Genomic DNA, 13,102 nt, shown 5'->3' with positions numbered 1-13,102 from the left:
AAGTTCTGGGGAGATGGTGAAGGACAGGGAAGCCTGACGTGCTGCAGTCCATGGGGTCACAAAGAGTCGGACACGACTGAGCGACTGAAAAACAACATCTGGGTAACATCTTCCGGTTGAACAGGATACCCTGTGTATCCCCCCTGGGCGTGACCAACTGCACTCCCCACCCTGCCTCTGCACCTGTGCTGAGATCCACCATCCACAGTGATCAGTATGAGTCCAGCAGGCTTTTCATGGCTGCCCACCTTGGCCCCTTACTGGGTGGACTCCTTACATTGAGGTCCTCCATCTGTATCTCTGCCCAGTCTCTTTATGAACTGCCTTCCTCCTGTCACCTGGCTATCCCGTAGGTATCTGAAAGTCACCTCTGCTTAGAGAGACTCTTCCCACACCCTTCTTGATTTTTTATGTATAATTTTACAATGACCACGAATTGCTTCTTTCACAGTGAAACAGGACAAAACTTTTAAACTTTGACGTGAAGAACAACAGCCTAATTTCATGGCTGAAAAAGGCAAGAGGATAAGAGAAATACAGAGATGGAGATACAGAGATAGGACTTCCCTGACAGTCCAGTGGCATGGGTTCGATCCGTGATTGAGGAAATAAATTTTTTTGCGCCGTCAAAGTTTTTTTTTTTTTTTTAAAGGGAGTATTCTGGGTATCCTCAAGCATTTCCTTTTGATTCTGGCAATCTCCCAGGGTAGAGGCAAAGAGCAGGCATGGGGGAGCCACGGCAGCAGCCCAGGAGCTCTGCCTTTGTTGGGTGGGCAAAGACTGCTGGGGAGTGGGAGAGTGGGAGGATTTGACACGGAAGCCCTGCAGAGGAGGGTCAGGGCTGTGGGCACTGGGCAGGGACCAGTGGGCACCAGGCCCTGGGGCCCGGATGGGCTGAACCAGGGGGCCTTTGTGGGCCTAGGCACTCTGTCTTCCTGGGTCCTTTCTCCCCACCCCCCATATTAACAATCATTTTAGAGGGGACATTGATATAAAGACAAATACAAGGTTTAGTCTTAAAAGTTCATTTTCCCTTTTTGATTGCAAAAGAAACACCTTTTTCTGTGGTTCTCTAAAAGCTCTAAGTGCTGTGCCTAATGTGTGAGGCGGCCCTGGCTGAGTCCCTCGTAGAAACACCTGCTGTGCATGAGCGAGGGGTTGGTGGCTCTCGGCAACTCACATTGCCTCTTGAGTTTCTATATCATCACATGCAAAATGGAGATAAAATAATCACCGTAGGGCTGCTAGAGGGTGAAATGAGATAACTTAAGCAGAGTGCAGCAAATTTTTTATGCTCTGAGTCAGGGAGACAGTTGGTCAGGACAGTTTATAGAATTTGTGGAAAAGAGGGAAAAAGAGATTGTAAAAATTAAAAAAAAAAAAAAAGACAATTCGGGATTTTCAGCCAAAGCAGAACTGAATTCACTAAATTGAGAACTTTGGCAGAAGCTGAAGGAAAGTTATTCAAATGACAAGTCAGTCCCAGGGCACAACCAAAGGAGAGAAGGCTCAGCTTCCTCGCAGGAGTTCAAGTGTGGGTTGGAGGCCGGAAGTGGTGAGAAGGGGGCCCACCCAGGAGAGAGGGGACACCAGCTCTGCACCCACCCAGTGCAAACATCAAGGGAAAGACACTGAGAGGTGGAGCAGCTGCAGGCCAGGTGGGAGGGAAGGAGCCCCATGTGCACGCAGGTTGGGGTGCACAAGGAAGGCTGGGAGGGGCAAGGCATCGGGCTGAGCTAGAGGCCATTGTGGGCCAGTGAGGGGCAGGGCTAACACAGGACAGGGAAGATGCAGGTGAATATGGGACCAACAGCACTCTCTGTGCAGATCAGACTTGTTTACACTGGTTGGCCCTTCACATCTCCCCATCCCTCCATCCACCCATCCATCCATCCCTCTCCCTCCATCCACCCACCCATCTCTTCCATCCATCCCTCCATCCATTCGTTCATGTATGATTTTAAGGAGCCTACTCTTCCTCAAGACAGCCAAGACTCTTATTGTTAAGCAGGCAGTGAAGCTGAGGGAGCAAGGGTTGTTCTCCTCGGATGCTAGCTAAGAAGACTAAGCTGCAGAGGGTAAAAGGTTGGTTCAAAGTCACACAGCTGGTGGGAGAGAACACATGCTGTCTGCCCCACCTCGCCCACTCTGTGATAAATACTGAAAGAACAGACCCCTTGGAGGAAGCTGTCCTAGCACAAAAGGGCACAGTATCCCAGAGCTATTGCAAAATTGACTTCTATGCTAGGTCTGAGGGCTTCATCTGGAGCCCTAGGACCAGGGCAGACTTTGCCTCCTGTCTTTGGTATTATTTTCAGTGGCCAATGAGCAAACAGGGAGAGGAGCCGTACAGTGGAAAGTGAGCCAGAACTCACTGAGGACACCGTAAAGCACTCAGGCAGAGACAGTGATAAATGCAGACCAGGCTTTATATCAGGAGTTTTACCCACGAGCTGAGAACAAAGGGGCCAGCACTATGTTCAAGGTCAAGGTCAAGTCAGAGCCGATCCACATTCAAACCCAAAGCCTGAACTCTAAAGCTGGTCTTCTAACCTCCTTGTCACTAGACAATTGAAGCCAAGTGTATTTGCACTAAATGGCTTCACAAGGTATAGCAGAGGGACCTGAGCTTGAACTCCCTACTTGCTAAAGGCTGTGTGTATGGTGAGCATCCCAAGAGAAAGGACCTTTCACAGCTGGGGACTTTGCTGTCCAGTGAACACAGAGGTCACAGATAGGAACCCAGCACAAAAGGCAGATAAGCAGGACGATTTATCTAGTTTTGATATGGCAAACCACAATCCCCTTCAGTGTAAGACATGGCTGAAATACGTGTCCACAGCTACATATAAAACAAGAAGACTCTCCATTCCAGGGTTCAAGGGGGATGTGCCCGGGCCCAGGGTCAGCTGGTAGGTGCATACTTGAACTCTCATAAAAGTGTGCATTGTATGAAGGAGAAGGGGGTTGGGGGTCCCAGCCTGTGTTCCCTGCAAGTGACGTGCCAGTCAGTCCATTACAGTGGAGATAAAATACCTACATTATGTGTGCAGTGAGATGATGGGGCATCCTTGTCCAGAGCATGTTCCTCCCTGCTGCTGCTGCTGCTGCTGCTGCTAAGTCACTTCAGTCGTGTCCGACTCTGTGCAACCCCATAGACAGCAGCCCACCAGGCTTCCCCGTCCCTGGGATTCTCCAGGCAAGAACACTGGAGTGGGTTGCCATTTCCTTTTCCAGTGCAGAAAAGTGAAAAGTGAAAGTGAAGTCGCTCAGTCATGTCCGACTCTTCTCGACCCCATGGACTGCAGTCCACCAGGCTCCTCTGTCCGTGGGATTGTCTAGGCAAAAGTACTGGAGTGGGGTGCCATTGCCTTCTCTGATGTTCCTCCCAAAGGCCTCTAATTCAAGGCTCCTTTCCTCAGAGACCCAGCAAGGGTCACAGGTGTGTCCACTGAGCAGCAGAGAGTATACCAGCCACAATGCTTTGGCAATAAGAGAAGGGAGGTGTGGCAGATACAAGACAAACTATAATAAAAGTGTCATAAAGAGTTACTTATCACAGTCATTTTAAATTTCCAGTGTGGTAATTCCCATATCTCTCACGTCTGGTTCTGGTGCTGGCTCTATATCTTCAAATTGTGTGTTTTGTCTTCTTATATGTCTTGTAATTTTTCTTGGCAGCCAGATGTGATATATTGGGTAAAATGACCTATTGGGATTGGGTGGTGAAGGGTAGGGAAAGGGGAGCACCCTATGGTCTAAAGAGGTCTATCCTTTAGTGAGCCTGTCTCTCTGGACTGTGAACTTCATAAGTGTCACTCAGTGTTTTTCTCTCCTTGCAGGTGGGCACAGAAGGCTAGCCTGGGCTAGAGGCAGGAATTTCCCTTCCTCTAGGTCAGTTAGGGAGAAGGCAATGGCACCCCACTCCAGTACTCTTGCCTGGAAAATCCCATGGGAGGAGGAGCCTGGTAGGCTGCACTCCATGGGGTCACTAAGAGTCGGACACGACTGAGCGACTTCACTTTCACTTTTCATTTTAATGCAATGGAGAAGGAAGTGGCAACCCACTCCAGTGTTCTTGCCTGGAGAATCCCAGGGACGGGGGAGCCTGGTGGGCTGCCGTCTATGGGGTCGCACAGAGTTGGACATGACTGAAGCGACTGAGCAGCAGCAGGTCAGTTCGGGAGAAGACGATGGCAACCCACTCCAGTACTCTTGCCTGGAAAATCCCACGGGTGGAGAAGCCTGGTAGGCTGCACTCCATGGGGTCTCTAGGAGTCGGACACGACTGAGGGACTTCACTTTCACTTTTCATTTTCATGCATTGGAGAAGGAAATGGAAACCCACTCCAGTGTTCTTGCCTGGAGAACCTCAGGGATGGAGGAGCCTGGTAGGCTGCCGTCTATGGGGTCGCACAGAGTCGGACACGACTGAAGCGACTTAGCAGCAGCAGCAGGTAAATTAGGCTCTGACAGTATCATATCAGATCAGGCTCTGGTTAATTTCCCTGAGGCCAGACCTTGTTAAGAACAGGTGCACTTATCCCCTCCTTCCTGCTGGAAACTCAAGATGACTTTTCTCTGATATTTACTTCGCTCACCTGGTCAAACTCCAGATAGTGGATATCACCATATTGCGTGTGCAGGGGTGGGGTGGGGCTCTCAATGACTGGGCCTCTACCTTTAGGGTTTTTAACTCACAGAGTTATCCACACTGGTTTAGCTGCTAAGTCATGTCCGACTCTTGTGACCCCATGGACTGTAGCCTGTCAGGCTCCTCTGTCCATGGGATTCTCCAGGCAAGAATATTGGAGTAGGTTGCCATTTCCTTCTCCACATTTGAGTCTTGAGCAATTTATCAATCCTAAAGAGTCATGAATGAGAGCTGGAAAAGATGTTGGGCCAAGAGGATGGGCAGACTTCAGAGCAGGAAGGTGGGCAGCCAGTGATGCTCTGATACAGATCACAGGGCCAGACAGGCCAGTGGCTGTCTTTGACCACAGGGAACCAGCATACAGGCTCTCCAGTGGCTGGAGGGAGTGTGAGGGGAGTTGTGCGAGGTTCAGCCTGTGAAGGAGCCCAGCGTCTTGAGCTCATGCTCCCGCTGGCCTGAGAGAAAGAACCGACGCTTGACAATATCTGCCCTCAGCTAAGATTTTGCACACTAACATTTGTTCTGGAAGGATGTACCCAAATTAAAGTTTATAACGACTAAGGGCAGGAAGTGGTGTTCCCACAGAAGTTCAGCTTATGTAATGCTCTGAAGGAAACCCTGAGCAAAGGTGGGGAGGGCAGGTGGGGGAGCAGAGGAGGCGAAAATGAAATACCAATCAGTGAATGCAGAGTAGAAGAGTTTGGTGGTGATGCCCGGGGCCCATTAGCATGTTCTTAGAATTGGTTTGGGTTTGACTTTCTGTCCGCTGCAATGTATTATTTACAGATGCCCAAGTTCTAGATTAGGACCCATTGAGCAGATGATTTTAAAAGGTGTTTTTGGACCTTTGAATGGACATGGGCTCAGGAGTGTTGGCCCCTGGGTGGTCTGTGTAGTCACCTGTTCGTGTCTGAGTTGCTGGCTGAGCACTTTCCTGAGCTAGGCACCAAGTGGTAGGGGGCAGTTGGGGTCACAGAGCTTCTTAGAAGTCAGAATTCCTGAAAATGTGACAGACCCAGAAATTCCTCAGGCTGCAAAGTGTCCTCAGGGCCCCAGTGAGTGGTTTTCTAGTGTCAGGAGGTTCCCAGGGAGGCCTTAACTGACCAGCAGGTATAGGTGTGTGTATAGGGGGCAGTACCCAGAGAGCCTGGAGGCCTGAAGCAGGCAGGTGTGAGGGTGTAGCTGGAGGGACAGGGCAGTCCAGGCAGGAGGAAGGACCCTGGGGAATGTCCCACGCTGGCTGTGGAGGGCAGCAGCTGGCCCAGTGTGGGTCAGGCCTGACCACACAGAAGGGGTGATGGCAAGCAGTGGTAGACTGAGGTTGGACCACAGGCCTGCATGAAAAGCTATGGTGTGGTTGGCAGGTTTTAAGCATCTGTGCAAAGGCACAGCCCTGGTTTCCTGGGCATGGTTCTCATTGCCTGTGGGAGGCAAAAGGCCCTGCCTGGCACACATGGGCAGCAGGCCCACATGCACCCTAATGCCGCACTCAGGTTAGCCTCTGTTGGCTCTGGGGTCTCATAGCCTGTGTCCATAGCCTGGCTATATCCTGGGGACCAGGAAGCCCTGAGGATCATCATTCCCCAGCCTCCAGTGTTTCATCTGCAAAACAGGGAAGAATATGCCTGTGAGGCCAGGCAGTGGAGGAATGACCCAGGCAAGGCTGGACCATGGGCCTAGGCATATAGGTACCGACATTGCTTCTGTTACATTATCAAAAGCAAACTCAGCTGCTCTCTGCTAGGGAGACTGGAGATGATTAGCACCTGCAGGCCAGGTTTGCTAAATTCTGTTAACAACAACATCTGCCAATACCACATCACTGGGCACAGTGCCAGACCCTTATTCTCTTGTTCATCACACTATTCCCAAGAAGTAGCTGTTGACAGATGAGAAAACTGAAGCTCCGAGGTCTCCTATATCTCCTCAAAGTCAGTAAGTGTTGGGGATGGTATCCAATCAAGTCTGACTCCCCAGCACAGCACTTGCGGGGCTTAGGTCCACCCTCTCACTCACCATGAGAGACAGCACACTTCATTTAACTTCTGGGGCATATTTCCTCACTGGGGGTAGGGAACCTGCTAGGAAGTGGGCAAAGGCCATACAAGGTACTTCTCAGCAAAAGAAACACAGTACCTAACAGAAGTGCAAAAGCATGTGTAATTACAGAGGCACATTCAAAAGTGAGAACATGGGTCACACATCAGATTGGGCAAGATAAAAACCACACAGTGTGAGTGAGGATGCGGGGAAACACCATTTTCATTGGCTGTCAGAAAGTGTTAGAAATTCATGTGACCTTTTGAAGGGCATTTTTCAGTATCTAAAAACATTTCACATGTATATACTTTTTGTCCAAATTAAATTCTGAGGGAAAGTATCCTAAATGTACATAAACATATGCAAATGAAACCCTACTTACAAGGGTTGTCATGGCAGCACTGTGTCTGGTTAAAAAAAGAAATCAAGACTGTACACAACCCAAATGTCCATTTTTGGAGGAATTGGTTAAATAACCCATTCATATTCATACTATGCAGCCCCAAGAAGGATGGATCTGTATATGGTGATAAAGTATACTCTGTAAAATATGGTCTTATGAAGAAAAAAAAAAAGATGAAGTAGAATACATGTTTCATTTGTAAATGAAAAAGCAATTGTAGAGATATACAATACTTCTAGAAAGTTTCTCATAAATCTATAAAGTCCCTGCTCTGGAGGTGGGAAGAAATTCTATTATAAACTCTTCAAACATTGTTTAAATTTTCTTGTTTTGTTTGTAGCTTGTGCTTAAGAGTGCCTAAGGGCTTGTGCTTAGGTGTTGTGTTTGCTCACCCTTTGGAAGGTGTTTAGGTTGGGGTCTCAGAAGGGCATTTGATGGACTATATACCTGCCACTCAAAGAGGCAAACTGACTTGAGTTGCCAGCTTCTCCTTGCTGGTGAAGGGCCTCTCTCTCCCCATAGTAGATGGGCTGGTGAGCTCCCACTGCAAGCACAAGACACCTCTTACCCCACATTCCTATTTCCCTGGAGGCACTGCAAGTCCCCAGAAATAACTGGCCAACTCTGGGCACCCTTGGAAGGTCCAGTTGCTGGCTGTGCCAAAGCCATGTGACTCCCAAAAGCCACGGATATCTGGAGGGGTTGAGCAACAGCTCTGATGGAATGTCATTTGGCACTGAACACAATCCTCCCTGCTTTTGCCAAAGGTAGCGCATTCTATATAAAGCTGCCAGACCTGGCCATCTCCTCACTGAGCCTGATCCTCCCCATCAAGGGCAAGGCGATTGATTTCTGCACATAACTCCTCCGCAATAATTGTGGCCTTTGGGTTTATGCACCCAGTTGGATAGCGGGGGCCTGGCTGGGAGGGAGCAGCAGGTCCTCTCCATTGTAATATCTGGTTCTGGGGGTGGGGTAGTGACGTAAACTGAGACAGGAAGGATATAGACACATCCTGCCTGAGCTAGCAGCGGTGGTGAGAAATAGAGCTCCACGGTTCTCCCACGGCAGAGATCCTGCCAGAAAGTAAATCCTAAGGGTAATCTGGAATGGTATGCAAGTAAGGGCTGCATCTCCATCAGTTCTGGAAGAGAAGTGTTTGCAGTCATTGGTCAAGGGTCAAGGTCTGAAACCTGAATCCTGGAGAACCACTGTAGAGGGGCAGGGTGAGTGGATGGGTTGGGGGAGGGCAAGGCTCCCTGAGCATGCCCATCTTCTCTAGACTGGAAGGATTGTAGGCCCGCACTTCCTTGGTACCTGAATTAGAAAAATCACAGTGCCCTGTCCCCTCAACACTGGCCCCGAGACACACATACACACTAAATAGTATCTGATTCACACAAACACACACTCACTAGTGTCTGACTCACACTCACAGACACGTACACAAAGGTAAACACTAACTCACAGGAGCTCATGGATCCTCAGTATGATACAGATGCTGGACATTCATTAAGCGCTTAACATGTGTTCATCTCTATGCTGAGCCACTGAACTCTCACAATCCAAACAGGCATACTATCCTATTATTCCCACAAAGAATGATGAAACTGCAGCTAAGGGAGGTTGGCTGGCCTCAGGTTCCTGTAATAAGTTGCACACATGGTCCAAAAGCAGGCAGGGAGGAACTGGGAGCACCTCATGGGCACACACATGGCCATGTACACAGAGAGGCACATGGTGGACAAAGACAGACCCAGTGGCTCTCGCCCAGGCTCAAGAAAGAAACAAATGGAGTGTGTCTCCAGTACCCATAATCATGACCCTGTTAACTACTAAATGTATTACATTATAGACTCAGTCTCCTCTCTGACAGTTTCTAAGAATCAGACCTAGCCAGGGTAGGGAGGAGTGATCAACACTGTTTTTTTTTTTTTTGGTCTGTTTGCTTGTTTATTTTTTAAATGAAAATTTAATGTTTATTGCAAAAGCCCAATGGCGGGGGAGGGGGTGATGTTGGGGGAGGCCCAGTAACATTTCAGAACATTGCTTTTGAAAATCACAAAGAATCCCTGCGGGATTTCCTGTCCTTAAGAAAGCATGTGCCGGTTTTAAAAAGAAAGAAAACAGGCTCTGAAGAATTGTAACCGCCCAAACGGTCAAGGCGAGCCGAGCCGATCCCTGCAACATCTGCGTGTGGCTGGTTCCCGCCCGCCTGGGAGAAGAGAGGAGTCGGGAGTTAGCAGAGTTAACTCCGAGTTTCTCAGAACTCGCCTCCACCTTCCTGCCGGCGCAGTCCCGAAAACAACTTGTGCTTTCTCTGCGCTGCTTACCGATCTGTCTCTCCCTCTTCATTCTCTCAGGGGAAAAGTTCTGGCCACAGGGCACTTCCCCACCACCACACAAAGAAACAGAAAGCCAGCGGGTGGCCGCGGGGACGGAGGTGGCCTCTCTAGGCCCGGGGCGCGCAGAGCCCGCGCACCAGACTCGGGGGACAACGACCCCGCGATGCGCAGGGCGCTGCGACGCCCGGGTTCCCGCGATGTTCGGTGACGCGGTCCTGTGGGTCCCTCGCCCACCAGGAGGCCGGGCGGCAGCCAGAGTCCCTGGGTTCCTTGGCCACAGTTCGGGCTTGCCCCCCCCCGCCGTCCACCGCCCCCTCGGTACCCGTCCCCCCCTCGCCCCTCCTCCGGCGAGTACTCACCTTGCTGGGTCGTGGTCAGCGGCAGCGGAGTGCTCATCGCTGACCGGTGCGGGGCACGGCCAGGGGGACCGTGGCAAGGGTCGCGATCGGCCGCTCCTGACCCTCAGCAGCCGGAGGAAGCGGCACCTGTGTCACACTCCTCGGCGCGGACCGAGGGGAGGGGCTCCGGCCAGAGATAGGCAGACTTCATTTAGTTTTTTCTGCAGACTTGGCCGATGGGGTTCCCACCCATTTTTTTTTTTTAAACACATACACCCGCCCACTTCTGAACTCTTCTGTGCTCTGACTTTCCTGCGCGAGAATCACATTTTTCTAACTAGTTTCTGTTTCTATCTGCAGCTAACAGATAGAGGTTGTGTTTGAGAATTACCCTGTGTGTGGGCTGAAAAGCGCCCAGACGTGACAAGATGGGCTTCCCGGATGGCCTTCCCCGCCGCCACGGTCCGGGACGGTGACCAAATAGAACCAGACTTACGTTGGAGTCTTGGCGGATCCTATGAGGCCTCTCAGAGCCCCGGAGCCTTTGTGGCCTGGGGAGAGTTCCTGGCCTCCTCGTGCCTTAGGGCAACTGCCCCAATCCATGGGCTTATGTTTGGGAAAGATTCCTAGAAAAAAGGGTGCTAAGACCCTGTGACTTGTTTGAATCACCTTTGTCTGAGGCTTTCAGACAGAGTGGAGTGTTTGGAGAATTCACTTTATTAGGCAATTAAAAACTCTACAGGGATTTTGACACTCTGGTTAAATGAACTCTACCCATCTCAACCAAAAAGAATGTTGTGTAATATATAGCATTATATTCTCTTCACCTCGCAGAGAGAAAGGTAGGGAGCTTCAGAACACGTCACCTGTATTTTAAATCCCTGTCCAAGGAAACACCCTGGCCTTCTCCTGTCTTTTCTGTGGGGTTTTCACTGCTGTTTACCTGACAGTTCTCATCTCTGCTGCAATTTCAGGGCACCTTTCCAGCAGTCTGTGCAATGTGTGTGCAGTTGGGATTACCATCCAGATTGAACACAACTCAAGACTGCCCCCTGGAGGTGTTCAATGCAGATGCTCTCCCCCGTTTCTCCCAGCCTAAACCGCTCCAGGTGTCCTTACTAGAGCTGCCTGTTTGACACAGTGGAAAGTATTTCTAATTCTCTTTAGTTAGATAGTGTTTATACCTGCTACTAAGTTACTTCAGTCGTGTCCAACTCTGTGCGACCCCATAGATGGCAGCCCACCAGGCTCCCCTGTCCCTGGGATTCTCCAGGCAAGAACACTGGAGTGGGTTGCCATTTCCTTCTCCAATTCAGGAAAGTGAAAAGTGAAAGTGAAGTCGCTCAGTCACTTCCGACTCTTCGCAACCCCATGGACTGCAGCCCACCAGGTTCCTCTGTCCATGGGATTTTTCAGGCAAGAGTACTGGAGTGGGTTGCTCATAGGTTATAGAGCTTTAATCAAAATTCCACACTCAACATGTCTTATGGTGACGAGAAGTGAACTCTTCACAGAATGTCTTTGGCCAGGTGTGGAAAATTTTAGTCTCAGTTTCCCTATCTGTAAAATGGATACAAGAACAATTACATTCCAGGTTTTAAAGAGGCAATGTCTACTTAATGACAGTGGGACAAAAAAGGCATTTAACAGAAGTTGGCAGTGATTACCGTAACAGTTTAACATTTTATTTTGTAATGCATGTAGGTTCATGTTGGATAATAGCATCGCCTGTGTTCAGTTCAGTCAGTTCGGTTCAGTCGCTTAGTCGTGTCCGACTCTTTGCAACCCCATGAATCACAGCACGCCAGGCCTCCCTGTCCATCACCAACTCCCACAGTTCACTCAGACTCACGTCCATCGAGTCAGTGATGCCATCCAGCCATCTCATCCTCTGTCGTCCCCTTCTCCTCCTGCCCCCAATCCCTCCCAGCAGCGGAGTCTTTTCCAATGAGTCAACTCTTCGCATGAGGTGGCCAAAGTACTGGAGTTTCAGCTTTAGCATCATTCCTTCCAAAGAAATCCCAGGGCTGATCTCCTTCAGAAGGGACTGGTTCAATCTCCTTGCAGTCCAAGGGACTCTCAAGAGTCTTCTCCAACACCACAGTTTAAAAGCATCAATTCTTCAGCACTCAGCCTTCTTCACAGTCCAACTCTCACATCCATACATGACCACTGGAAAAACCATAGCCTTGACTAGACAGACCTTTGTTGGCAAAGTAATGTCTCTGCTTTTGAATATGCTATCTAGGTTGGTCATAACTTTCCTTCCAAGGAGTAAGCATCTTTTAATTTCATGGCTGCCAGTCACCATCTGCAGTGATTTTGGAGCCCAAAAAATAAAGTCTGACACTGTTTCCACTGTTTTGCCATCTATTTCCCATGAAGTGATGCGTGTGCTAAGTGTGCTAAGTCGCTTCAGTCGTCCGACTCTGTGTGACCCCATAGACGGCAGCCCACCAGACTCCTCTGTCCCTGGGATTCTCCAGGCAAGAATACTGGAGTGGGTTGCCATTTCCTTCTCCAATGCATGAAAGTGAAAAGTGAAAGTGAAGTCGCTCAGTCATGTCCGACTCTTAGCGACCCCATGGACTGGAGCCTGCCAGGCTCCTCCGTCCATGAGTATTCATAAATAAAGCAACTGTAGTTATTTGAATGGCAGCTGGGGAATTGAAGCCAAAGACCAGCCAGGTAAGCAAAGACTGAATCCCGAGGTCTTTGCACCTTGCTAATGGGAGGACATCACCAGATGGTCAACACCGAAATCAGATTGATTATATTCTTTGCAGCCAAAGATGGAGAAGCTCTATACAGTCAGCAAAAACAAAACCAGGAGCTGACTGTGGCTCAGATCATGAACTCCGTATGAAATTGAAGAAAGTAGGGAAAACCACTAGACCATTCAGCTATGACCTAAATCAAATCCCTTGTGATTATACAATGGAAGTGAGAAATAGATTTAAGGGACTAGATCTGATAAATAGAGTCCCTGATTAACTATGGATTGAGGTTCGTGACATTGTACAGGAGACAGGGATCAAGACCATCCCCATGGAAAAGAAATGCAAAAAAGCAAAATGGCTGTCTGGTGAGGCCTTACAAATAGCTGTAAAAAGAAGAGAAGTGAAAAGCAAAGGAGAAAAGGAAAGATATAAGCATATGAATACAGAGTTCCAAAGAATAGCAAGAAGAGATAAGAAAGCCTTCTTCAGCAATCAATGCAAAGAAATAGAGGAAAATAACAAAATGGGAAAGACTAGGGATCTCTTCAAGAAAATTAGAGACACCAAGGGAACATGTCATGCAAAGATGGGCTCGATAAAGG

At 49.2% G+C, this 13,102-nt stretch overlaps 1 protein-coding gene across 2 annotated transcripts in view; it reads right to left on the bottom strand.

The window, feature by feature from the left end:
* Window positions 1–10,247, bottom strand: part of GYPC (glycophorin C (Gerbich blood group)) — a 50,533-nt gene extending 40,286 nt beyond the window's left edge. Inside the window, exon 1 of one of the 2 annotated variants that reach the window (XM_010860830.1) lies at window positions 9,802–10,247. In XM_010860830.1, the coding sequence (XP_010859132.1) occupies window positions 9,802–9,838 (37 nt within the window). In that variant the 5' untranslated portion in view covers window positions 9,839–10,247. The remainder of the gene's footprint in view (window positions 1–9,801) is intronic. The other variant, XM_010860829.1, reaches the window with a different exon arrangement.
* Window positions 10,248–13,102: the final 2,855 nt, after the last annotated feature.

The sequence above is a fragment of the Bison bison genome, unplaced genomic scaffold (assembly GCF_000754665.1).
Source record: "Bison bison bison isolate TAMUID 2011002044 unplaced genomic scaffold, Bison_UMD1.0 scf7180017864471, whole genome shotgun sequence".
NCBI classification, from domain to species: Eukaryota; Metazoa; Chordata; class Mammalia; order Artiodactyla; family Bovidae; genus Bison; species Bison bison.
Note: the sequence above shows the minus strand (reverse complement) of the source record. Positions and strands in the feature narration are given on the sequence as shown.